Source organism: Sorex araneus, chromosome 11 (genome assembly GCF_027595985.1).
Source record: "Sorex araneus isolate mSorAra2 chromosome 11, mSorAra2.pri, whole genome shotgun sequence".
Taxonomy (NCBI): Eukaryota; Metazoa; Chordata; class Mammalia; order Eulipotyphla; family Soricidae; genus Sorex; species Sorex araneus.
In genome coordinates, this window is record NC_073312.1 from 5,126,389 (window position 1) to 5,151,334 (window position 24,946).

Genomic DNA, 24,946 nt, shown 5'->3' on the forward strand with positions numbered 1-24,946 from the left:
TCCTTCCTTCCTTCCTTCCTTCCTCCCTCCCTCCCTCCCTCCCTCCCTCCCTCCCTCCCTTCCTTCCTTCCTCTCTCCCTCCCTCCCTCCCTCCCTCCCTCCCTTCCTTCCTTCCTTCCTTCCTTCCTTCCTTCCTCCCTTCCTTCCTTCCTTCCTTCCTCCCTTCCTTCCTCCCTTCCTTCCTTCCTTCCTTCCTTCCTTCCTTCCTTCCTTCCTTCCTTCCTTCCTTCCTTCCTTCCTTCCTTCCTTCCTTCCTCCCTTCCTTCCTCCCTTCCTTCCTCCCCTCCTATTTTCCCTCCCCCTCCCCTCCTCCTTGCCTCCATTTGTTTTTTGGGGGGGGTTGGGGCCACACCCAGTTGTGCTGAGGGTCACTCCTGTCAGGCTCGGGGCCCTAGGGTGCTGGGGGTCAGATCTGGGTAGGCCGAGTGCCGGCAAGCACCTTATCTGCTGCACTGTGGTTACAGCCCCTTCCTTCCCTTCCTCCTTCCCTTCTTCCCTCCCTCCCTTCCTCCCCCCTTCCCTTGTTCTCTTCCCTTTCTTTCCTGCCTTCTCCTTTGTTTTCGACAGATAAATAAACGCAGCCCCCTGGCTGGTGTCTCCTGCTCAGAGGCCCAATTCTGGGTCTCCAGCTCTTAGACTCTACCTCCCCCTGGCCACAGACACACGCCTGCTCTGTCACGGCACAGAGGTTTTCCCCGTGTTCCCCGTGATGGTCCCTGACACGTGCCCGTCTCTACCTGGGCCTGGTCCCGTCTGTCTTGTCATAGGCTCGTCCCTACGGCAAACTCTGGACCCATGTCACCACCTCCGTGAAGTCCTTCCGGACTCTCCTTCCCCACAGCCCATCTCATGGGCACGCTCGAGTGGGACCCCCCCCCAGCCCCTCACAGGGCCAGAGTCCGCAGCTGCCCGGGAGGATGCAGGCCTGGCCCGTGTCCTGGCGGCCGGGGTCATGCCACCCCTCCAGTTCACGCAGGCGCCCTGGGGAGCCGAGGCCAGGCAGTGAGGGGGGCGGGGGAGGGGCGCACGAGCTTCCAGGCATCAGGCTCCTGCCCCCTCCGCCCCCGACCCCCCCCCCCCCCGGCACCAGCAGCGCCAAGGGAGGGGCTGGGGGTGCCTTCTGGGGCCAAGGGACGCCGTGGCTTAAGTGCAAAGGGAGGCTCCGCGGGGAAGGTGGGGGGCTTATAAATGTGCCCCCCCCCAACGGCAACCCTGGAGCCCCTCCCCCACCTGGCTCCCCAGGGTCCTCCAGCTCCACCCTGCCTTAGGGGGCCGACCCCGCAGGGAGGCTCCAAGGCCAAGAACCTCCTCGTGGCCTGTGGGACGGAGAGGTGGGGCGGGCGCAGAGGCGGCTGCTAAACCTCACCCGGCAACAGCGAGGGTGGAGCCCAGGGCGGGTGCCATCGAGGTGGGGGGGCACCGCAGCTGCTGCCAGCTCCCCGGGCTCAGGACCGGGGGCTCAGCCACAACGGCAGGTACCGTGGGCCGCCCCAGCTGCCCAGAGTGGGGAGGGCAGGAGCCAGCTGGAGGTGGGGGTCACCTGCGGAAAAGAGGCTCTTGGGGTGCCCGGCCCGGCGCTGCCCCCGCGCCTGAGGCTGCTAGTCAGTGGCCAAAGGGCCACAGGCCGTGGTCGCAGCCAGGCAGCCGGGCAGGGCGGGCAGTGGGACCCGGGCCAGGGCCCCCAGGCCTCTCCCCGTCCCCAGCGCAGCCCGGATGCCACGCCTGCTCGTAGCCCGAACCCTCAGCCCACAGGAGGAGGCTGGCTCGCAGAGGCTGTCCTGTAGCTCTGGAAACCAGCACCCCCTGCACCCCTCCCCCGACACACACACACACACACACACACACACGCGCGCTCTCCCCGTCCCTCTGAGAACAACGGGACTCAGCCCTGGAGTGCGGTGCAGGGCGGCAGGACCCGCCTCCAGCCATTCGGAGAGGAAGTGAGGCAGCGAGACCAAGAGACCGCACTGTGTGAAGGGGCCGCGTCACCCAGGGTGGCCCAGCTCCCGGGGGGGGGGGCGGGGGGGGAGACGGGGCCTGCAGAGACAGAGCCCCGCACCTTGGCCGCCCTTGAGGAGGCGGCTCGGGAAGGGGGAAGGGAAGCTGCCCGTGACCCCCCGGGGAGGCGGCGGACACCCCCAAGTATGCCTGGCCCCTCTTTCCCTCACGGGGCTCATGGCCGGAACGCAGGCGCCTGACTCGACATCCTCGTCAGAAGCCCCGCCAGACCCCTTGCCCCACGGCCAACACGGCCCAGCGTGTGTGAGCCCCGAGTTTGACCCCTGGGCCCCCCTCCTGCCAAAACGCAATGAAAATAAGCCGTCAACCTGCAGGGCCTCTACCGGCCCCTGCCCCCACCCCGCCCACCATCCCCGTGCTCCTGCAAGGGGGTCTGCTCCCTGCGCCCATGTCTCCCGCCCCCCCACCATCCCCGTGCTCCTGCGAGGGGGTCTGCTCCCTGCGCCCGTGTCTCCCGCCCCCCCCACCATCCCCGTGCTCCTGCGAGGGGGTCTGCTCCCTGCGCCCGTGTCTCCCCGGCTGTCGGGACACGGGGGAGGGGAGGAACAGCAGCTGAGAAGGAACCACGTTCGCCGCAGGACGAGGGAGGTTTATTGCTCGGGGGCACAGCCACAGAACCAAACCCCGGGGGAGTCACAGGGGTCCCAGGGCCCCCTCCCGGCGTCCCTCCTCCCCACGACACCCCACAAAGATCTCTGGGGGCCGCCGACCACTGCTCGGGCAGCCCCAGGGCCTGGCCCCTGGTTCCAGTGGACAGACCCCCTCACGGGACCGGCCTTCCTTCTTCAGCAGCGAGACCCCCCGCGGGAGGACGGGGGTCCCGAGGCCTAGCAGTGCCCACAGACTGGGAGGGCGGGAGAGCGAGCGAGGGCGTGCGTGGGGTCGGGGACGGGGACGCTTCCTCTCGGGCTCCTTCTCCAGCTGCACCCCGTGCTCTGTCCAGCAGCAGCACAGCTGGGCCTGCCCCCCCACCCCCCCGGCCTCGCCAGCCCAGGCCCATCGACACCCCAACGTGGGCCCTTCAGCACCGCAGGGTGCTCGTGTGGCCATTCCCGACGGGCCGGCCTGAGAACCAGGTGCCAGAGCTCAGGACCCCTGAGGTAGATGATTCAGCGGGGCTTGGGGAGCCGCTGCCAAGCTGACCGGGGTGGGTTTCCCTCTCCCTCTGCCTGCGCCCGACGAGCGGACATCCCTGTTGCCGTGGCAGCGAAGCCCACTGGGGTCTCTGCCCCCCTAGAGACCTGGTGGCCACCGGGCCCGCCTGCCTCAGGAAGCCTGGCACGTGCCGGACACGTTTCTTTCGCTCCAGTATGGGGGAAACATCTGGCTGCTTCTGGAAGTTCCCGTAGGAAGCGTCTCCTTCTGCCAGGAGCCGTCCCCCACCAGCTCCCACCAGACCCAGCGGACAGCCTGGAGCTTCTGCTCCTGGAACTGGACCTGAGGGGTCAGCCAGACCCGCTGACCAGCCCTGACAAACTTCCAGAGAAAAGGGCGCCGCCGTGCCGGGTTTGACCTTGTGCATTTTTCCTGGGCCCGGAGCTCGCCGGGGCTCGGGGGTGGGGGGCGTGGGTGGACAAGCAGGGCCGTGAGCCCCTGGGCGGGGCCGCAGAGAGGAGTGCTGGGCGTCACTGAGACGGGTGGCGGTGCCCACGGCAGACCCGGGTACGCTCAGCAATCAGCCGGCACTGCCGGAAAGGCCGGTCTCCGCTCGGCCATCTCGGAGCTGGGAGAGGACGTGCCCTTTGCTCCTCGGAACAGGGAGGCCCACCCGGGGAGGTGTCCAGGCCCGCTGCATCTCTCTGCTCCAGTTTCCATGGAAACCCTGGACCGGGCCGGAGGAGGCTGGGCTGTGCTGTGAAGTGAGAAGCGAGGGGTGGGGAGAGAACGCCTCCTGACACAGAGCGCGTCCTCTCCACGCCGGGCACCTCGGCAGAGAAAACCCAGCGGTTCCTCGGGGTTCCCACCGGGCGGGGGGCTGCGGAGCGACGGGTGCAAGTACAGGAGGCGCCTCTGAGTCTGGGGGCGGGTGCATGGGGGGCGGGGACAGGCCGCGGCACTCACCTTGGGTTTGGTCCCTCGAGACGGGACTATGAGGGGGGGAGGGGGGGCGTGAGAGTCGGGGTTCCCATGGGACCCCAGCATGGCACTCGGAGACTCGCTGCCTTCGGAGGTCTCCACGCTCCGTGCACCGGCTCACAGCCACCCACCCGGAGACGGAGCCCCGGAGAGAACGGAGCCCCGGGCTCCACGTCCAGCTGAGAACCCCGCAGGCCACCCTGTCCATCCACCTGCCTCCCGGATGTGCTGGACAAGATGCCTAATGCCCGGGGGTCACTTCCTGCCGTGCCTGTCCCCGCCCACTCCTCCCTCCTGCCTTCCCCCTGGACGCCGGCATCTGTGGTGTGGGAACGGGACGAAGGTGACTTGGGGGGTCACACTCCGGAGCACAGACGTGGGTCACCTGCTCATGTCACTGTTTTCATGCGAAGATTGTCTGCACACAAGGACGCTAGCCTTGGGGTCTGGGGAGGGGGGGACAGAGATGGGAACTGAGTCCAACAGAACCGTTTCTAAGACAACAGGTGGGAAGCCACTCGGCCGTGCCCCGGGGTTCTGGACACGGGACCCCAGGGCCAGCGGGGCACACGGGGCTCTGGACCAGCTGGACAAAGTCTGTGTTAGTGACCACACCACCGGTGGGGACGAGGGGTTGGGCCCGTGGGGAGCCCCGAGGCCGGGTGGCGTCCCCTGCAGAGGGATGGTGTCCCAGGGAGCCACTGGCTGCACACAGCCTCGTGTCCAGTGAGGCCAGTGTCGGAGCCACGCTCGCCCCGGGCCCCCAGCCCCCACCACGGCCCTGCGGACTGTCTCTGGGCGTCTGGCCAGTCCAGGGGCTCGAGTGGCCTTGGGGAGCCCTGAGGCACGGTCCGGTCCGGGGGAAGCAAGAAGGGGGCTGAGGGGCGGTGTGTGGCACTCACTCGGGGGCCGGCAGGATGTTGTGGCTGTGGGTGTCCGCGGCCCTGAAGCCCGAGGAGCGGAGGGCGCGCCGGTGCAGGAGCCGGTCCAGGAGCCGGTCCAGGATTTCCCGGCAGCTCTTGCGGTACTGGTGGCGCAGCAGGGAGTAGACGAAGGGGTCTGAGGCGGCTTTGCTGTAGGCCAAGCACTTGGACAGGACCCCCCAGTGGGCGCCGATGGGCGCTGCCGAGGAGAGCTCCACCAGCCTGCGGACACATGGGTGGGCACCAAGTTACCGGGGCGCTGCCCCCTGACCCTGGGTCCCTCTTGTCACCATGACAACCAGCACCCCAGGCACTGATCTCTGTGCCCAGATGGGTCCAGTCCTGGCCCTGCCTTCTGGGTGAGGGGCCGGGAGGGAGGCTGACGCCCCACCTGCAAGCCTCCAGCTGGGCTGGAGCCATAGCACAGTGGGGAGGGGGTTTGCCTTGCACGTGGCTGACCTGGATTTGATCCCTGGCATCCCATATGGTCCCCTGGGCACTGCCAGGTGTGATTCCTGAGTGCAGAGCCAGTAGACCCTGAGCAACCACTGGGTATGACCCAAAAAGCAATATATATATATATATGTGTGTGTGTGTGTGTGTGTGTGTGTGTGTGTATATATATATATACACACATATATATGTATATCTTCAGTCTCTTTGCTTTGGTCTCACACCCAGCTGTGCTTATTAAGGCTTCCTCCTGGCTCTGCGCTCAGGGACCACTCCTGGTGGTTCTCTGGGGACCATCTGGGGGTGCTGGGGACTGACCCAAGATTAGCTGCATGCAGCAGATTTCCTGCTGCGTGTCTCTCCAGCCCCCAATCTGCAAACATCCTGTGAAGCTCAGAAGAGGTCTCGCACCTGGAAGAATTTACTGACTAGGGGACCACCTCTGGGGCTGGACCAGCGCTGGAAGCCCCTGGGACCAGATCAGCCGCCGGGGTGCCCTAAAGTCACCTTTGTTTGGCGGCAGATGCCAGGGAAGGTGTAGCGCCTGTGTCAGGGGGGCGTGGGGGCATTGCTCAAACTCTCCCGGTGCCTCTAAGGAGTTAATGCCGAGCATCAGGCCGCCACGGGCTCTTCTCGCGTGGAACCCCTCCCCAAATCAGCTCTCGCTCTCTCTCCTCTCAAGTGCGCCTGGCTCTGGGACATCTCTGGATGTGACCCCCGGTCCCAGAGAGAGAAGAGGAACTGCACCGGGGAGAGAAATTGCAGCTCAGAAAGAAGCCTCCCACCTCCTGTCCGACGAGTAAAGGAGACCCATGGGGGGCAGGGGTGCCCAGTGTCACACAGGGAGCTGGCAGGGAGGGGTACTCATGCTGCCCGTGGCTGGAACCTGGGGTCTCTCTGCAGGAGGGGCCGCGGTGCTCTGGGCCGGTAGGCGCCCCCGGGCTGGGATTCAGCACCTCGGCCAGCGCCTGAACACTTCCGGTGCTTCCTGGCCGAGAGGCTGAGCTGTGTCCAGGCGGGGAGGGCCCGGGGGACGGGGCCCTGGGCTGCAGCGGCCTCTTGGCCTCCCAGCGGCCCTTAGGGGTGCCCTGGCTCCCCCGGGCTCCTCTCTTGGGCGGCCCGGGTCCTTGCCTTTCCGGAAGTATGTGGTCACATTCCTGCCCTCGCCCTTGGGAGTTGAGACGGGGCGGGGTCGCTAGGGAAGTGTGTGTGCGGGAGTGTTGGATGTGTGGAGACAGGAGCCCTGGGTGTGGAGCCGACACCTAATTAGCACCGGGAGAGGCTGTGAGGCAAGCTGCCGGGGCGTGCCGGCCACAGGCTCTCCCCAAATGCCTCCATCCCTGCGTTCCTCCAGGGGCTCGGGGGGCTCATCCCGGGAGCCAGGCCTCAGCGAACCATCCAGCAAGAGCAAAATGACCATCTGCAGCTTCTGCAGAATTCCAAGAATACGTTTTTTTTTTTTTTTTCAGCTTCGCCACTTGGATAATGAAGAGGTAGAGCCCCTGGGGACTCGGTGTAGAGTCTGGGCCATGCCTGGCTCAGGGGCCACTTCCAGTCCAGCGTCTCCCTTGGGCCAAACGCCCGAGAGGAACCATCCTGAAAAACCTTGACCTTGTCCCACAGAACGGGCAGCACTAGCCCCATTTCACAGACTAGGAGAGAGGCCCCGGGAGCCTGAGTCCCAGGCAGCACCTTCATGGGGGCTCGGCTCTGGGGGTCCCTGGGAACTCCCGCCCCTGGGGGTTCCCTGTGCCAGCTGGGAATGTGTATGCGCCACGCACCCCTGTCCATAGCTGACAGCGTGTCGGCCCTTGTCAGCTCTGAGGCAGAGGTGCCTGGGTCAGTCATGGCGGAGTCGCTGCCCGGGTGCCCAGGGGATGGGCCAAGCTGCAGCCCACGCCCAGATGTGGGGGCCAACCCCCTCCTGCCTCCCCCAAGCGCCCCCTGTTCCGTCTCCACAGTGAGGGCACGGCGCGTTCCAGCCCACGGTCCCTGTTCCTCTCAGGCCAGGGGTCCTCCTGCCATGGTGCCCCGAATCCCAGGGCTGTGCCCCTTGGCGGCACCGAGGCCGCCCTGAGGCTCCACCCTCCGCGTCCGTCTCCACTGCTGGACGGGGCTGGGTGGGGCTTGGACTCCCTTCTCCTGCCCCCAGTCGGATCCCAGAACCCAGGGTTAGGGGTGGTGGGGCTCATGCTAATGAGGTGGGGTTCAGCTCACGCCTGCCAGAGCCCGGGGGGGGGGTTACACTGTGTCTGCCCCCACCACCCCCAAGACATCTGCTGAAGTTCTAACTCCCGGCAGCTCCGATGTGAACTAACTGGGAAAGTGGGTCACTGCAGATATAAATTCAGATGAGCTCAGGATGGGGTATGAGGTCCCTCCTGCAACCCTCCTTAGGGTTCTCCTAAGGGGAAAAGCACACACTCACACACTCATACACACAAAAACACACTCCCACACACTCTCACGTACACATGGACACACAGACACATCCATATGTACTCATCCTCACCCCCATATACTCCGACACACACTAATATACAGTTACACATATACACAGAGACATTTGCTCTCACACACATACACATATGGATACACACACACATTCACATATATGCACAGTCACTCACATGCACACACTACACATACACACAATCACACATACACACAGAGACACTCACACACTCATGGACACATACACAATCTCACATATACATACATAGTCACTCACATACACACACCACACAAACACACAGTCACACAGAGACACTTGCTCACACACACACATGAACACATACATACATACACAAACTCACGTGTACACACAGTTGATCACATGCACACATATATGCAGTTACATTTGCACACGAAGAGACACAAAGACACACAGCCACATACTCACATGCTCCATCATACACACACACACACACACACACATGCACACATGCTCATGCTCACACATGCTCACACACAGTTGCATGTACACACACAGACACAGGGAGCGGGGCGGGGGGCAGGGGCAGGGGCAGGGGAGCCGCAGCCCTTCGGGGGTTTCTGCTGCCGGTGGTTCCGAGACTCGGGAGTGCGTGGGAAGCCGGAGACAGACACATGGCGGGCTGGGGGCTCCAGCCTGATGCCAGCTCACAGGCGCATCTTTCTGACAGGTGAGAGACCGGGGGGGGGTGCGTGAGCCCCTTCCCGGGACCCCGCCCCCAGGACTTCTCCATGGACCCCCTCACCTCGCTCTTGGCGGGGGGCCGTCTGAGCAGGCGGCCTGGAAGCACCTCCCGCCCCCGTGGTCGGGTCACAGGAGTCCCTGAGGACGCTCAGCTGGGGGTGGGGAGGGTCTGCACCCCAGGGCCCTGAGGCCGGACCCTACGACGTTCTGCAAACTCTCCAGCGGCCGCTCATTCTCGGGCAGGCCGAGGCCTCGTGCTCTGCATGTGGAAGAAGCAGGCTCGAACCCGGGGCCCTGGCACAGAGACTGCCGCTCCCCTGCCGGCCCCTCCCCCGGCCTCCATGGGAGCCCAGAGCAGGAAACCCACCAGGCTCTGCCATTCAGGGCCAGAGACTGGCACACGCCTGCCCTCCACCTCGGCACTCCATCACGCCCTAACCCGCCTTCTCCCCACTCCCCTGTCTCTCCCTCTCTCCCTCCTCTCTCCCTCCTCTCTTCTCTCTTTCTCTTCTTCTCGCCTTCTCTTTCTTTTTTCTCTCCTCTCTCCCCTTCTCTCCCTCCTGTCTCCTCTTTCTCTCCCTCTCACTCACCCTCTCTTTCTCTCTCACCCTCTCTCTCTCTCCCTCTCCTTTCTTCTCTCTCTCCCTCTCTCTCCCCCCCAACTCCCCCCTCTATCTCTTACACACACACACACACACACACACACACACACACACACACACACACACACAGAGTCTTCCCAAAGACCTAGGGAGAACTATCTTTGTTTGAAGACCTGGAAGTAAAGACTGACACTTTCACACTCCCCAGAACGGCGGCATGGAAAGGGGTCCTGCGAGAGACCATTAATCACCCTGCGGGTCACGTGCTTGGCAAGCCTCTGCCATCTCCCTCCCCCCTTAATGATGCTCTCGGATCCTCTGCACCTCAACGCCCCGCCCGGAGAGTAGGGGACAACCGTAATTATCTGTAAGCACCCGCGAGAGCTAATAGCCGCACAAAGGCAGCTAGACATGCAAGTTTTAATTCCGAAACTATTTAATTAGGGCTTCGGAGCGGGAGTCTGTTGCGAATTATCAAATCCTCTCCAGCATGGAGGAGAGAGGCCCGGGGTGGGTCTGGGCTGTCAGGGGTGACCTGGACAGGACAGAGGGGTCAGTGTGACTGTGGATGGAAGGGATAGACCCCCGAGCCAGAGTGCTGGTGGCCGGGCCAGGGAGCAGGCAGAGGGCAGCACCCACTTTGCGTGCGTGGGGGAGGCGCCTTCTCTCCCAGCCCTGCAGGGCGCCCCCACCCCACACCACCACGAATGGCCCCTGAGTGCCACTGGCTGTGCACCCCATACACACACACACACACACAGGCCCAGGGCAAGCTCTGGCTGGCACCCCTGGAAGCTAACACACGGGGCCCCACCTAACCCAGTCAGCCGAGAGCCCCGTCTCCGGCTCTGGACCAAGTGCTCCCAGCCCAGCGCTGTGTGTGTATGTGCCCATGAGCGTGGAGTGTGGGGAAGGGGCTCGGTGCCTCCCGCCTCTCCCCTCCCACGTGTGGCCACTCCATTGGGTCCATACCACAGCCCTGGGCGCAGGACGGATCTTGTGGTTTTGAACCTCAAGGCTGGACCAGTGCCAAGGCCTTGCTGGCACCTTCGGTGCCACCAATCAGGCCTGGGGCGGCCCCAGCTGTGGTAGGGGCCACACTGAGTGTGTGTCCCCCCACCCCGGGGTGCAGGACGGGTGTGTGGGTGCCACCGGGCGCTCCTAGGGGGCCACGTGGCCCAGGAAAGGACACTTGGAAACCCACACGGAGACTCGAATGTTCTCAGCCCAGCCAAGTGCTTGGTGCTCCGGGGAAGCCTCTGGGGGAGGGCGCAGATGGGGGCACAGAGGCACCCCCGCCCCTCCAGCCGGATCTTCCCCACCAGAGCCCCTTTCCCGGGCGCCCCTCCCCCAGGGCCGTGTCCCCAGCAGACCGCTGGGGGAGGGGAGGGCGGGGGCAGACGCTGCCTGTATGGGTGTCTGTGCTGGCGCCTCAGCGAGGGGTGTCAGTGAACCCCAGGGTGCTCCTCGGTCACCCCAGGGTGCCACAGGCTTCTGCTCGGGCTGGGGTCCGCCCCACACCCCCAGGGGGAAATGCAGGAGGGGCCCTGCCCGAAGAGGAGCACTGGGCTGGGCTCAGAACCTGGCTCTGCCTCAGTTTCTCCTCCTGCAGAGGAGGGTGTCGGCGGGGCTCAGAGGGCTGTGCAGAGCCCGGGAGGGAGTGGGAGCACTAGGCCCGTTCCCTGCCAGGAGCCACAGCAAATGCGTTTCCTCTCCAGCCCTGTCCCCGGCCCGGTCTCGGGTGGGCTGCCTCGGGGGCTTTCCCGCTGTTTCAAAGGAGACAGGGTCGTGGGAGAGGCCCAGAGGCCGCCTAACGGCCACCCTGACCCCTGCCAGCCAGGCAAGCTGGTGCAGCTCCCTAAGCCTCAGTTTCCCCGTTTGTCAGTGCTCACGCTGTTGGCCCACTCAGCTCTCGGGGGCCCTGTGGGGTCTCAGAACAAACTCTAAAGTCATCTAAGAGTGGAGTTCATGCCCAGTTCAGTCAGCTTAATCAATGGCTGAATAACTAGCAGGGCCCCTACATTGTAAAAGTAAAATTAAAAAAATAAAGTCATCTAAGAGCCGGACTCTCAGCTCGCAGAAGCTCACATATGCCCCACACGGGGCCTCCTGAGCTCACCAACACGCACGCGCTGGGGTAGGACGCAGGTCTACACTGCCGGACCCTCTCCCGGGAGAGTCCAAAGCCAGCCACGGCCTCCTCGGGCCCGGCCCTGTCCTCCAGGTCTGCGCACCCGCCAGTGCGAGTCTGGTGGTTAACTTCCTGCCCGCTCGCTGACCCGGGGGGTGGGGGGCAGAACAACCTGGAGTGTCCCAGAGTTTCCAGATGAAGTTTGTGTTTGAACCCGTGGGCCTGCGACAGCAGACGCCCCTTTCTGGTTTTGGGGAGAGGCGCGCTCCTACGCATTGATGGCCTCACAGAACCAGTGGCAGAGGAGGGGGATTTACCCTTTTCCTCTCTCGGGCAGGGTCAGCTCACCTCTCCTTCTGCACTTGACTAGACTGATGCCAGAGGCTGTCCTGGGTTCAACTTGTAGGGGGAAGATTGGGTTACTTCTGTCTCTATGATCCGGCATGAGTCAGTTTCTCTCCCCAATCTCTGTCCATCATGTACCCATCCATCCACCCATGTATGTATCCATTCATGTATGTACCCATTCATCCACCAACCCATCCATCCATGTATGTACCCCTTTATCCATCCATCCATCCATCCATCTACGTACCCATCCATCCATCCATTCATCCATATATGTAGCCATCTACCCATCCATGTATGTACGTATTCATCCATCCATTCATCCATGTATCCATCCATCTACCCATCCATCCATCCATCCATCCACCCATTCATTCATCCATGTATCCATCTACCCATGTATGCATGCATTTATCCATCCGTCCATCCATCCATCCATCCATCCATCCATCCATCCATCCATCCATCCATCCATCCATCCATCCACCCACCCATTCATTCATCCATGTATCCATCTACCCATGTATGCATGCATTTATCCATCCATCCATCCATCTGTCCATCCATCCATCCATCCATCCATCCATCCATCCACCCATCCGTCCACCCATCTGTCCACCCACCCATCCATCCATCCAATCCATCCATCCGTCCATCCGTTCGTCCATCCACCATTGCTGCTGTTTCTCTGGAGACCCTGGCCATCACAGCACTGTCCTGGCAACTCCCGGTGATTTGTTCTGAAGGGGAAGAGCATCCCGGGAGCAGGCTCGGGAAGGGAGCTTTGTGTGCTGGCGCAGAAACGGGGGTGGGGGAGGGGCCTGCAAGACTCATCAGCTCTTTTCAAAAGCTCGAAGACCTGGTCGAGAGCTCACCGAGGCTGGCGGCAGCTTCACCGCCCACGCGATGCACTGCTCAGGGAAATGACTCATCTGTCCCTCCAACCCCGTCCTCGGCTGCATTTTGTGTGTGTGTGTGTGTGTGTGTGTGTGTGTGTGTGTGTGTGTGTGCGCATGCGCGCTGTGGCTCAGCCTTGCTGGTCATCAGAATCCGCTGGCAGATTTGAGAGCTATGGACACCAGGCCCCGCGTTGAGACTCCAGCTTACCTGGTCTTGGGTGAAGCCCGGGAATGCGGCGTGGGGCTTGCCGTGTGAAGGGAAGCTCACCCCGGCCGCACGGCACGGGGGAAGGCTGCAGAGCCCCCTCGTGTGTCCTGGGGAGGGTTCCCAGGTCTCCAGGCCCTGCCCTCAGGGACCCTCGGGAGTGCTCTGGGCACGGTGCCAGCGAGCTTGCCGGGGACAGCCTGCTCAGCACTCCCGCATGAGATGCTCCGAGGGGCCCTTCGTGCCCCAGGCCCTCCCCGCCTGCAGCCCTGGCTTCTCCAGTGGGGGCCACTTCCTGCCTCTCAGAGCTGCCTGCCCTCTGCAGTGAGGTGGCCGCATCTCCCCTCAGATGATGCTGGGGACAGCAGAGCCAGCCCCGGGAGCACCAGAGTCCCCCAGTGCAGCCTGCGAGACCCCAGAGTGAGTGGTGTGTCCGGGGTTTTGGTGAATTCCCACCCATGCGCCCCGAGAACCAAGGCAGTGCAGGGAGCAGCCCCAGCAGGCCCCGCGCCCGAGCCTGGGGGTTCTCACGCCGCGGGCAGCAGTGACCTCAAAGTGTAGCTGCCCGAGATCCTGGCCACGGCCCGCACTGAGGGGAGCCAGGGTCCTTGAGGTGTGTACGGGGGTCCTCCATCTCCCTGAACACCCCAGAATCTCTGCTCCTCTCACAGGGTGACCCCAGGACAATAGGGGGGACTGATCAGACTGCACCAACTACCTGCCTGCCCTCTCCTGTCCCCGGGCCCCACCAGGTATCCCCACTTCACCTGGACTTGACCTTCCTGATGACGTCCTTAAACAGGGCTCAGACTGGGCGGGGGCGGGGCGTGTACTCTGAGCAGGGCGGGAGCACTGGCCCCGGGGTTCCCAGTGAAGGGGGCATGAGCAGCCGCAGGCCGAGGGAAGGAGGGAGCACGGGGCCAGGCACGGACACTCATCCCCAGCTGTCCTGGGGACAGACGGGCACCCTCCAATGGAAGGAGAGTGACCTCGGGCTAGGGACACGTTTCCCAGCCACGGGCAAGGAGACGGCACAGCGAGGAGGGCGCTTTGCCAACCTGGGTTCGATTCCCAGCACCACGTAGGGTTCCCCAAGCCCCATTAGGGGCGATCCCTGAATGCAGAGGCAGGAGTAGGCCCTGAGCCCTCGGGGGGGATGGCCTTGAAAACAAAAAACCACAAACCCCAAAATAAATGCAACAAATTTCCCGGCCGCAAAAAAAACAAACAGGTGAGATGCCCTTCGACTCTATCTCACTAGGAAACGAAAATAAAATTGTTAATCGTAGACATGCGTGCCACCCGGGAATCGAACCTGGGTCGCAAGAACGGGAATCTTGCATGGTACCACGACGCTTGCCTTGCACACGGCCGATCTGGGCTTGATTCCTCCGCCCCTCTCGGAAAGCCCAGCAAGCTACCGAGAGTACTTCGCCCGTGGCTATTCCATATGCTAGAAACAGTAACTAAGTCTCACAGTGGAGATGTTACTGGTGCCCCCTCGAGCAAATCGATGAGCAACGGGATGACAGTGACAGTGATACGGAATCATAGACGTAATCACTTTAGTCCCGTATAATGTCCTGCTATTGTATCTTGCACTGATGGCTGCTCGATCCAGCCAGGCCAGGTTCAAGAGCCCCAATAAAACCCATGTCTGGGGGCTCAGGGCTCTACACTCGGATCCTGGGGTCCTTCTGGTGGACTGTCCATGTCTAGAAGGCCAGTCCCGCCCCAAGGCCTGGGCTCTGCATGGGTTCCTCCTGCCTCCGAGTCCTCGCTCCTTCCCTGTCCATCACATGACCTGTATCTCCTCCAGGGCACGGGTCACCCCAGGGCCACTGAGTCTGGAGTGAGAGGTCCACTGGGAGGCCCGCAGGGCAGGCCCCGTCTCCTCTCAGCCTGCCGGGTACACGGAGAAGACGCGGAGAACAGGTGCCACGGGGCCTGAGCCTGAGACCAGCGGGAAGGTGCTTGCCTTGCATGTAGCCAGCCCGGGTTCAATCAGAGGATTCCCCAAGGCTCTCCAGGAGTGATCCCTGAGCACTGAGCCCTGAGCACCACCATATGTGGCCCAGAATTCCTAAAGAAATCTTTAAAGACATGTAGGCAACAGGAGAGGAGCACGTGTTTGCTCTGTCCTGAGATCCAGTTCCAATGGCTCTTTCCCCGACAGGACAGGGCTGCCGGCCCGGCGGGGTGCCTGGAGGGGGTGCTGGGCCCGGGGCCTACCAGAACCCGGATGCTTATTTAAGAGGTTTCCTGGATGCAGTTTTTCTCCAGCGTGCGCTGCCTCTCTCCCCCGTGTAAGAGGAGCAAGTGTTCTCTGAATGTTTCTGAAAACCCCAAACGCACCAAATCCATTTGGAGTGGACACGATGCGAGGTGAGTCTCGCAGCAATCTGACGGAAACGTTATTTCCTGGGCCCCATTAGCGCGGGAGGAGCTATCAGGAAGGGGAGAGAGGGACCGTGTTGCTGGGAAATGAGATTAAGCCGGAGAAAAATCCAATAGTTCCTGGTCGGAGCGCATTACTATTCTCCTCGGGGGGCTCAAGTTCTTCTCGGCACCCACGGGCCCCACTGTCCGAGCAGCCCCCACCCGGGGCTCCTCCTCGGCACGTCTCACCCTGGCCGGGAGGGGGCGACGTCCTGCAGGGCCCCGCCCCCGAGCCAGAGCCGAGGGGCAGCGACACCCCCGTGAGCAGGTTGGCTGGCTGGAGCGGCACAGCTGGGGGCTGGGGGCAGAGGAGGGGCTGAGGGCAGCCACAGGACAGACCCCCACAAAGAATGCCCGCGATGGCCCGAGGGCCGAGCTAGCTAGCGGACAATCCTAGAAGGAAGGAGGGCGGCCCTGCTCTGCCCAGGCCAGAGCCCCTGGGCACTCGAGGGCAGCCCTCGCGCCTGCACCCCCACAACGCCCAGCTCCCCGAGGCAGCGGCCCCAGGGAAGGGCACTCGGGGCACTCGGGGCTGAAGGGGCTGAAGGGGCCGGGCTGAGAGTCAGAGCGTGGGCCGTGCTGTGGCCGTGCTGTGGCCAGGCGCCACGGAGCCCGGGAGCCACACAGACACGGCGCTCAGGGACAGTCAGGGCCGTCCATCCCACGGACGCTCACTCTCACTCAGTTGGCCATGGACTCACTCACACGGACCCCACACCTACACACCATGGACATACACATACCATGCAAGCACTCTCACATAGACACACATGTATATACCACACACCTACACACCACGTACATACACATACCATGCAAGCACTCTCACATAGACACGCACATGTATATACCACACACAAAAACACCCTACATACCTACACACATGCATACATACACCACATACTCACTCAGACACATATGTACCACACACATACACACCACACATATTTACATACCTCTATGTGCATACAACGGATGTCCATACATGTATATACCACACGTATATACACATACAATGCATACACATACTCACATAGGTACATATCTACATAAACACACAAGTGGACCACACACAAACCACCACACAGACATACACACACACAGATATATACAACCACACAGGCACTCCCCAGACATACATACCCCACACCCACACACACCATATAAATGCATGTACATACGCACTCCACACTTAAAAACACACATAGACATACACACTATACACCCACATATATACCATGCACACACCCAAATATACACACTTGCTCCTATACACCACACACATTACATATACGCACATACACACACACCAGACACGTCCAAATACATACCACACATGCAGCCCCACAGACCCACTCACACATAGACATGTACATGTACACGCACCATATGCCATATATGTACACGAACTCTCTCACATGCACCCCACGTATGTACCCCATCCAAGTATATTCGCTCCCCCTCTCCCCCCCCGCCTTGTTCTCTTGCTCTCACTCTCTGGCTCTTGCCTTCACTCACACGACTCAACACGCATGCACCCCCAAACAGAACACCAAAACCCCACATTTTGGAGCATGCTGGGCCTGAACCCGGGGCTCCTCTGCTCCAGCCCTTTGAACACCTCCCTGGCTCCCAGAGTCCCCCTTTCTCCTCAGCCCCTTCCTAAACCACACAATTACACAGCCGTCAGGGACGAGCTTTGGAGGCCCCGGTGCCCCCCCACCCCTCCACCCAGGTCCCGGGCAGGGGTGTCCCTCCCCGCAGCCAGGCCAAGGGCAGGGGTGTCCCTCCCCGCAGCCAGACCCCGGACAGGGGTGTCCCCCCCTCCAGCCAGGCCCCGGGCAGGGGTGTCCCTCCCCCCAGCCGGGCCCCGGGCAGGGGTGTCCCTCCGGGCACGAGCCCTGAGGTGGCTGCCGCATCTCCCACAGGGCTGGGTGGGGACAACAGGGGCCAAGGGTCCCGGACTGATGCAGCGGGTGCTGGAGGGGATGGCAGGGACGCCCTGGGCCGCCGGCCCTCCCGCCCCAGCCCTGCGCGCCGCCCGGCGGGCTCACCTGGTGATGACGTAGGGCGCGAAGCACAGCAGGAAGGTGCCGATGAAGGTGCTGATCTTCTTGGTGGCGCGCTGCCTCCGGCGACGCTGCTCCTCCAGGCAGCGCTCCCGCACACTGGGGGGGGAGGGAGGCGGTCAGCGGGGCACCCCGGGCCCCTGGGGGACGGCACTGAACCTCCAGGCCCCCTCCTGGAACACGTGGGTCGTGATGGACCCCACAGAGGCACTGCCTGGAGCGAGGGTCAGACTCCCAAGGCTGTGCCGACGACGCTGCCCTTTAAGGCGGAGAGCGGGTGTAGACACTGCGGGTGTAGACACACACACACACACACACACACATGCGCGCGCCTGACACTGGCCCCCAGGGAGTGAGCAGAGGGGCTATGAGCACGCAGGAGACCCTGAGTCTGACCCCCGGCAGCTCTCACGCTCCCTCTGCTACGAGCACAGAGCTGGGAGTAGCTCTGAGGCGAGGCTGGGTCTGACTTCATTCATTCCTCTGAAAATCAAAGCCACCAACCAGGGCTAGAGAAGTTGCGCAGCGGGTAAGGCATCTGCCACGCACACAGCCTTGTTTCCCCCGCAGGCCTTGGGCCCCCCCAGCCCCGTCGGGGGAGATCCCTGAGCACAGAGCCAGGAGGAAGCCCTGAGCTCCGCTGAGTGTGGCCCCAAACCAGCATTTTCCCCGAAGCCTGGGACCCACCCGCCCTATTTTATAAGGCCCAGGAGCTCTGTGAATCACAGAACCGGCTCCACGGGTGGGTGGAAGCGGGATTTTAATCCACATTCGTGCTTCTTGTGACTCACGGGGCAGCTGGCGCCTCGTGTCCAGAAGACCCTCCACGCCTCCCCCCGCCCCTCCCAGCCCCCAGCCTTGCCAGGGACGGGGCACCACAAGCTTTGGCCTAGTTTTGGGGCCACACCTGGCCACGCTCAGGGCTCACTGCTGGTGGGGCCCAGGGGACCGTCTGTGGCGCCGGGAGTAGAACCGGGTCGGCTGCATGCAAGGCCAGTGCCCCGCCCGCCCTGCTGTGCCCCCAGCTACCATGTTCCGACACCACAGACCCCGACCCTGTGCGCTGGGAGGCTAGTGACGGGCCAGGTTCTGGGGGGACACAGCTCTGAGGGCCGAGTCGGGTCAGCATGTCCCTCACGGGTCAGCGTCCCCCCTGTCCTCGTGTGAGGGAAACTTCCTTTCCTGACAGAGCACTGCGTGCAGAGCAGCCCAGGAAGCAAAGGGCGGAGCTGGCTGGGCACGAATGGGACCACGAGAGGGCACGGGTGACATCTCCGTCTCCCACGGAGCTACGTCAGGGTCCCTGGGAACTTCGCGTGGGCCAGGGGCAGCTCCCCTCAGCCGGGACGGGCTGGAATCCCAGCGGCGTTTCTTCCCGGACCTCCCGGGAGTTCGGAGTTGGGCTCGACACATGGGTTCAGACCAGCTCACACACACGACCCGCGGCCAACACGGTCTGGTCATTAATCACACGAGTGGGACATCTCGAGTCTCCCCGTCCGTCCCTGTCCCTGGTCAGTGGCTAGAGAAACCGGCGGAAGCTCCTCTCGGCACCTGCCTGCTCAGACCTCGGGTCTCCTGCTCTCCCGAGAGGCCTGAAGCTGGGGTGAGGCCGGGCTCCCCGGGGGCAGTTAGGGACGGGGGTGGCCACTGGACACTGCCCAGGACACTGCGGCATCCAGTGGCTGAGTACAGGATTCAGCCTCAGGGAAGCGGGGCACGTCCCCCTTTGAGAAGGGAAAGTCCAGCAGTCGAGGACCCCCAGCCTTCGGTGGACAGCTGGGGGCACGGGTGCCCGCAGGAGAGGGACCCAGGCTCTGCGCCGCTGGGGGAGTGCCACGTGGCCACACTCCCTGCGGGGAAGCTCAGTGTCCCCCCCCCCCACCTGTGCACCTGAGCTGGGCTGCGGGGGGGTGGGATGCGGCAACCTCTGACCCCCACGCAGCGGGGCTTCCTTCCTGCGGCCCTGGGCCAGGGCAGTGAGGCGACCAGCTTGTCCTTGTGCACCAGGCACTGTCTTGGTTTGAAGCTCGAGTCGGGCAGCCCGGGAGCTCCTCCACCCCCACCCGGGAGGGGGGCACAGCTCGGGAACTGGGTCTGCCCCTGCAGGACGGGTCCCGAGGGTGACTTAGGCCCCTCCCCAAATTCCACTCCTTGGATGTGAGGCTTGTGGAGACCTGGGTCACGTGACCGGGGTCCCGGACCCCAGGGAGCACTGGGCCGTGAGAGGAGGGGCGGGTGCCTGCTAAGAGCACCCCAGAGAGAGCCCCAGCTGCAGCCGAGCACTCTGCAGCCGAGCACTCATCGAGGCCCAGCCAAGAAGCTGGGTGGCCCTGGGCTCACCCCCTCCCCCGCCTGTGACCCCGACAACGTCCAGTGCTAAAGTCAGAGAATTACCAGGGCGGGGGCACCAGCCTGGGCCTTGTGCCTGGGGTGCCCGTCGGAGCCGTGTGGTCTCTAGGCAACGGCCCGAGCTCCCCTACTCTGGGCCGCGCCGTCCAAGGCAACTCACTGCGGCTGCGATGGGGCTGCCGAGTGTGACGGAGGGCTGCCTCACCGGCCCCGGGGCTGCCGCACCCCTCCTCGAGGCCAGGCTGGGTCCCTGCTGAGGTGCTGGGCACCCTTGCTGGGTCCCGCGGCGCCCCCCACCGGGAAGGCCCCGCCCACAGCACCCTGGCTCTGCACTCAGAGATCCAGCAGGGACAGAGAGGGCACTCAGCAACCGCTCAGTCCCTCGGCCTCTGCTTGGACAAAGGGCAAGTTCCAGCCTCACCCCGAACCCCCGCCTCACCCAGGACCCATCTCCAGAGATGGGAGACTCTGAGGATGCAGAGAAGTCAAACTGTGCACATTCAGCGGGGCGACACAGAAACATTTCCTGCCTCAGTGGGCCTAGCCTGGACCCGGCATGGGAGGGGATGGAGGGGACGCATGGGGCCACCCCCCTTCACGGGGTGACCTGTGGGCACTGGCCTCACTTGTCCCACAGCTGGCGGGGCTGGAGCAGTGGAACAGAGGCTCTGAGCACATGCCCGTTCGCTTCCGGGGCTGAGACCCAGTCCCAGCAAACACCGGGGGCCGGACCCCTGGGCCACGGGAGCTGCTGCACCAGCTCCTGCCGTGCACGTGGCCCCCCTGGCTTCCACCCCTGGCAATGCAAAAGCCCCCTGAGCCCCACCAGGAGTGCCCCCTAGTACAGAGTCAGGAGTAAGTCCTGGGCACAGCCGGGCGTGGGCCCCACACCAAAGCAGGTCCATGGAGGCGGTCAGCGAGGTCCCGCTGGCCTGGACCTGCCGGCCAGTGGTGAAGGAGTGACACTCTGCCCTCCGGGGCTTCCCGGCTTGGTGGTCCTGCAGCCACAGGCGGCTGCCTGCCCTCTGCGCCCCCCCCCCCCGCCCACCTGTAGACCAGGGCACTGGGAGTGCCCACCTCGAAGCATCCTGCCAAGGTGACCGGGGCCCCGGGAGGTGCGGGGCTGACTCGGAGGACTGAGCAGTCACGCAGCCTTGGGGTGTACAACGGCATCTTCCGCCCTGAACCCCAAACCCTGGGGCTTTCTCCCACTCCCAGCTTCTCTGGTCTGTGCCTGTCACGAGGGTATGGGGGAGAGACAGAGGCGGGGTGCTGCGGCCTCTGCTCGTCCCGACAGGAGCTGCCGGTGGGGAGGGGGGTGGAGGCAGCCCCGTGCCGGTCTGTCTGTGTGCCCGTGGGCACAGAGCCATCCTCGGGGCTGGGCTCGTGGGGAACAAGGTGGACACTTGCGGCTCCGAGGCACGAAGGCTAGACCTTGGGTCACGTGAGAGTGAGGTCCTTTCTTCCAGCCCCTCAGCCCACACAGGGGGAAACTGAGGCTCAGATGCCAGGAAGCAGCCTCCCTTGAGGGAGGGGTGCGGGGGGGCACTCCTCAGTTTCTGCCTCCTGTGTTTCCGGCAGAGTGGAGAGCCCACAGCGGCTCCCCCAAACCCCGCTACAGGAGAGAAGGGTTCCGTCTCCCTGCCCAGGGTGCCCTGATTCCTTAGGGGGGCGGGGGAGGGCAGTCCCTGGGTATGGGGGTGCTGCGGTCCATGTCCTGACCAGTCCCTCCCAGGCCACTGTCGACAGCTGCCTGAGGCTTCCCCTGCAGCTTTACCAGTAGGGTGGGCTGGACGGCAGGGCCAGGACACGCGGGGCTGAAGGGTTCATGCCACACCTGGGGGTATGGCGGGTTCGGAACAGGGCTCCGACCCCCCCATACACACATGGGTGCTTCCCAGCCCTGGGCCCCTGCAGGAACAGACGCTGGGCACAGACAGGGCTGGGCAAGCCCCAAGCCCAGGGACACGGGAATCCAGGCAGGACACAGCCCGTGCCCCAGAGGCGGGTCCTGGGAGAACCCCAGCTCCGGTGGCCCTGGGGACAGACGCAGCCCCTCCCTGTCCTGGAGTGGGGGTTGGTGACCCTGAGCCCGACAAACCAGGGGGCCGGAGACCCCGGTGCAGAGTGACAGCTGAGCATTCTAAGCTGCTCCACCAGCCCGGAAACCGGGTTCCCCCGGGAGGGGGATGACCTGAGGACACGTCTCAGCACCCCAGGTTTCATCTGGAGGGGGGGGTCCCGGCTTCTCGGCCTGGGGCTGAGTGCAGGGGTCCAGCGAGCCGCCCGATGCGTGAACAATGCTTCGGGGAGAGCCGGCAGCCCCTGGCGCTTGGCCACTAGCCCCCAACAGGCTCCTCTGAATCGAGCCCGTGAGCTGTTGGCGTGGCAGCTGTCGGGCCCAACCCCCAGGGAGCCGGGTCCCGCCTGTCTCCCGCTGCTCAGGCCAGAAGCCGGGAGGCTTCCGTGGACTCGGGACTGTCCCCTCCCGTGCCCCAGACCTGTGCTGCAGATCAGGGAGACCCTGGGGCTTAGCGGCACTCGCCCGGCTCCTCTGCCTTCTGATGTGTGGGGGGAGAGAAGTCTGTGGGGGTGGGGGGTGGCAGGCTGCGTGGAGGCTGCGTCCAGCAGGACAGGCTCTGTCCTCGTGTCCACCAGTCTCGGCCACCAGCCAGCAGCGGGGCAGGTGAGCCACGGCGAGGTCCTGGCCCCGGAGAGTCCCACCCTGGTGGTGGGCTGGAGCAGGGTCCTGTGACTCTGCAAACGGAGGCTGGGGGGATCTAGGTCGCCCCGAGGGGAGCCGAGGGGCCACAGACCAAGACGGACCTTTCCCCTGGACCAGGGGGGCTGCAGCAGCCAGGCTGGGAGATAGCCCCGTGTGCCCGTTCCTGGCTCCTGAGACTCAGGACGCCCCGACTAAGACCCCCCTTTCTCCCCAGCCTCCTGAGAGGCACTGGACGCCCGGATGCCCCCACCCCCACCCCCAGCCACGAAGGCGCTGGGCTATTACTTCAAGTGGGCGGGGGCGGTTTACACCTGGGATTAACCCCCCTCCCTCCCTCCAGCCATGACCTGAGAAACAGCAGCGGCAGAGACAGAAGGGGGTGGGCAGCCTCTGTCCCAGCCACCCCACGGGGCGACAACTTCCTCAGTGGGGGTCTCAGGGCTCCACACAGGGGGCCAGAGCTCGGCAGGTGGGACATGAAGAGCCCCCCCCCCCGCAACCCCTCAAGGAGGACACCGTAACCAGGGGAGTCTCCGGATCAAGAGGCAGAGCCGCTGGCTGCAGCGCAAGGGGAGAGCCAGAAGGGCAGCAGCTTCCGGCGGGCAGACAGAGAGGGACCCCGGGGGGGGGGCCGGGGAGCGGGGCTGGACCCCCCTTAAACAGGGCCCCCCCACACACAGAGGCGGAAGCAGCAGCTCTGGGGGGCTGTGTCTGCGGCCTCTGCCGGGGGCACCCCCCACGCACCCGCCGCCGTCCTGTCCTGCCAGCCTGACATTGGCGCGACCTCGTCCTCGAACCCGGTCCCACCCATCCCCCGCCCCGCCCTCCGACGCCGCGGCTCACCTGGGGTGGATGTCCACCAGCAGCACGAGCGTCTGCATGGTGATCACGTCGATGCGCTTGCAGTGGAAGCGGGCCACCTGGAGCACCTTGAGGTACGTGCAGCAGAGCACCACGAGGGACAGCAGGAAGCTGAGCGCGTGGAAGGCGCCCGTGAAGACGGCGAAGCGCAGGCGCTCGTCGGCGCGGCGGCTGCACAGCGTGCAGGAGGCGTAGAGCTGGTGGAAGCCCAGCCAGGACAGGGCGAGCGCGGCGGCGGGGAAGGCCAGCGCGTGCAGCCACGTGTAGGCCACCATGAGCGCCGCGTCGCGGAGGCGCATCTTGGCGCGGTAGCTGAGCGGGAAGACCACGGCCACCCAGCGGTCCAGGCTGAGCGCGGCCATGCTGAGCATGGAGTTGGTGGCCAGGAAGGTGTCGAGGAAGGCGGCCAGGCGGCACAGGCGGTCGCCCGCCGGCTGCCGCTGCGCCACCACGCCGGCCAGCGTCAGCGGCATGTTGAGCACCGTGCTCAGCAGGTTGCCGCACGTGAGGTTCAGGGTGAAGAGCGCGGGCGCCTGGCGGCGGATGTCGGCGCTGTGCAGCAGGCAGAGCAGCACCAGCGCGTTGGCCAGCAGCGAGACGCCCATGGTGCACGCCAGCAGCGCCGCCAGGCCCGCGTCCCACGAGTTCATGGTGCGCGCCCGCGCGCGGCGCTCAGGGCCCGGCCATGGGCCCCCGGCGCGCGCCCCCCGGGCCCCCGGAGCCGCCGCCCGCCCGCCGCCCCGCGCGGGGTCCCGGCTCCGCTCCCGGGGCTGCCGGCCAGCGCCGCCGCCGCCGCCGCCGCTCGCGCTCCCCGGCCCTGCCCGCCCGCGCCCGCCGCCGCGCTCCTGCCCGCGCTCACCCCATCCTCCCCCTGCGCGCCCGCCCGCCCCGCGCGCACCGCACCCCTGCGCTCTGCCCGCCCGACCGGCCCCTCTCCGCCGCCGCCCGCCGCAGCTCGCTCGCTCTCTGCGCTGCGCACTTCTCCCCGCGCTCCGCTCCGCTCGGCCCGCGCTCCCCCCACTGTGCTCTCCTTCTGTCTCTGTCTCTCCCACCCCCAATTTTCTCCTCCTCTGTTCTCCGGCTCCTCCTCTCTCACGGAAAACCCTGTGCGCTCCCTCTCTCCCTCTCTCTCTCTTTCTCTCTCTCTCTCTCTCTCCCTCTCTCTCGCTCTGATGCAGGGTGATTGGCTCCTTGCGGCTCCCCACCCCCACCCCGCCCCCCATCCTCCCCTATGCATCCTTTAAACCAGGCTGGGTTAAGGAAGTCTGAGGAAGGGAGGGAGGAAGGGAGGGCAGGAGGCCGGACACCTTCCCGCCTCAGTGCCAGTTGCCCCAGTCCCAGTGCCAGGCTGGCCAGACTGTGATGTGGAGGTGGGGACCCCCCCCCCCAGGCTCAGCTTCCCCAAGGTGGTAATCCTCCTCGCTGACCTGAGCTCAGCTAGCCTCCATTTACCAGGAGGGTGGGGAGGGGCTCCCATCCCACCATCCTGCGTGACCCCAGACCCTGTCTCCCCAGCCTGTCCCGGAGGGGCTGTGACCTTCCTGGGGACACCCCATGGCAGCCCCTCCCTCCCCTGGAGCCCGAGGCAGTCTCTTCCAGCCTGCCTACAGTAGCCGAGTGTGACCATGCCAGCCTCCTCAGAAAAGGGGGCACAAGAGCTGGCTGG

General features: G+C 64.4%; 1 protein-coding gene across 1 annotated transcript; it reads right to left on the reverse strand.

Annotated features, from left to right (window-relative positions):
* Nucleotides 1-336: 336 nt before the first annotated feature.
* GPR26 (G protein-coupled receptor 26) lies at nt 337-24,015 on the reverse strand. Its single transcript, XM_055118981.1, has 3 exons — nt 23,263-24,015; nt 17,328-17,441; nt 337-5,240 (listed from the first exon to the last, which is right to left on the reverse strand). Exons 1-3 carry the CDS (start codon nt 23,928-23,930, stop codon nt 4,994-4,996), a joined length of 1,029 nt encoding a protein of 342 aa, XP_054974956.1. The 5' UTR covers nt 23,931-24,015; the 3' UTR covers nt 337-4,993.
* Nucleotides 24,016-24,946: the final 931 nt, after the last annotated feature.

Excerpts from the sequence above, each read along its gene's own strand:
- GPR26 (XM_055118981.1), bottom strand. The coding sequence starts at position 23,930 with ATGAACTCGTGGGACGCGGGCCTGGCGGCGCTGCTGGCGTGCACCATG. Across the intron at positions 17,442-23,262 it reads CTGGTGGACATCCACCCCAG|TGTGCGGGAGCGCTGCCTGG; the intron begins GTGAGCCGCGGC and ends CTCCCCCCCCAG. Across the intron at positions 5,241-17,327 it reads GCGCCCTACGTCATCACCAG|GCTGGTGGAGCTCTCCTCGG; the intron begins GTGAGCCCGCCG and ends ATGTGTCCGCAG.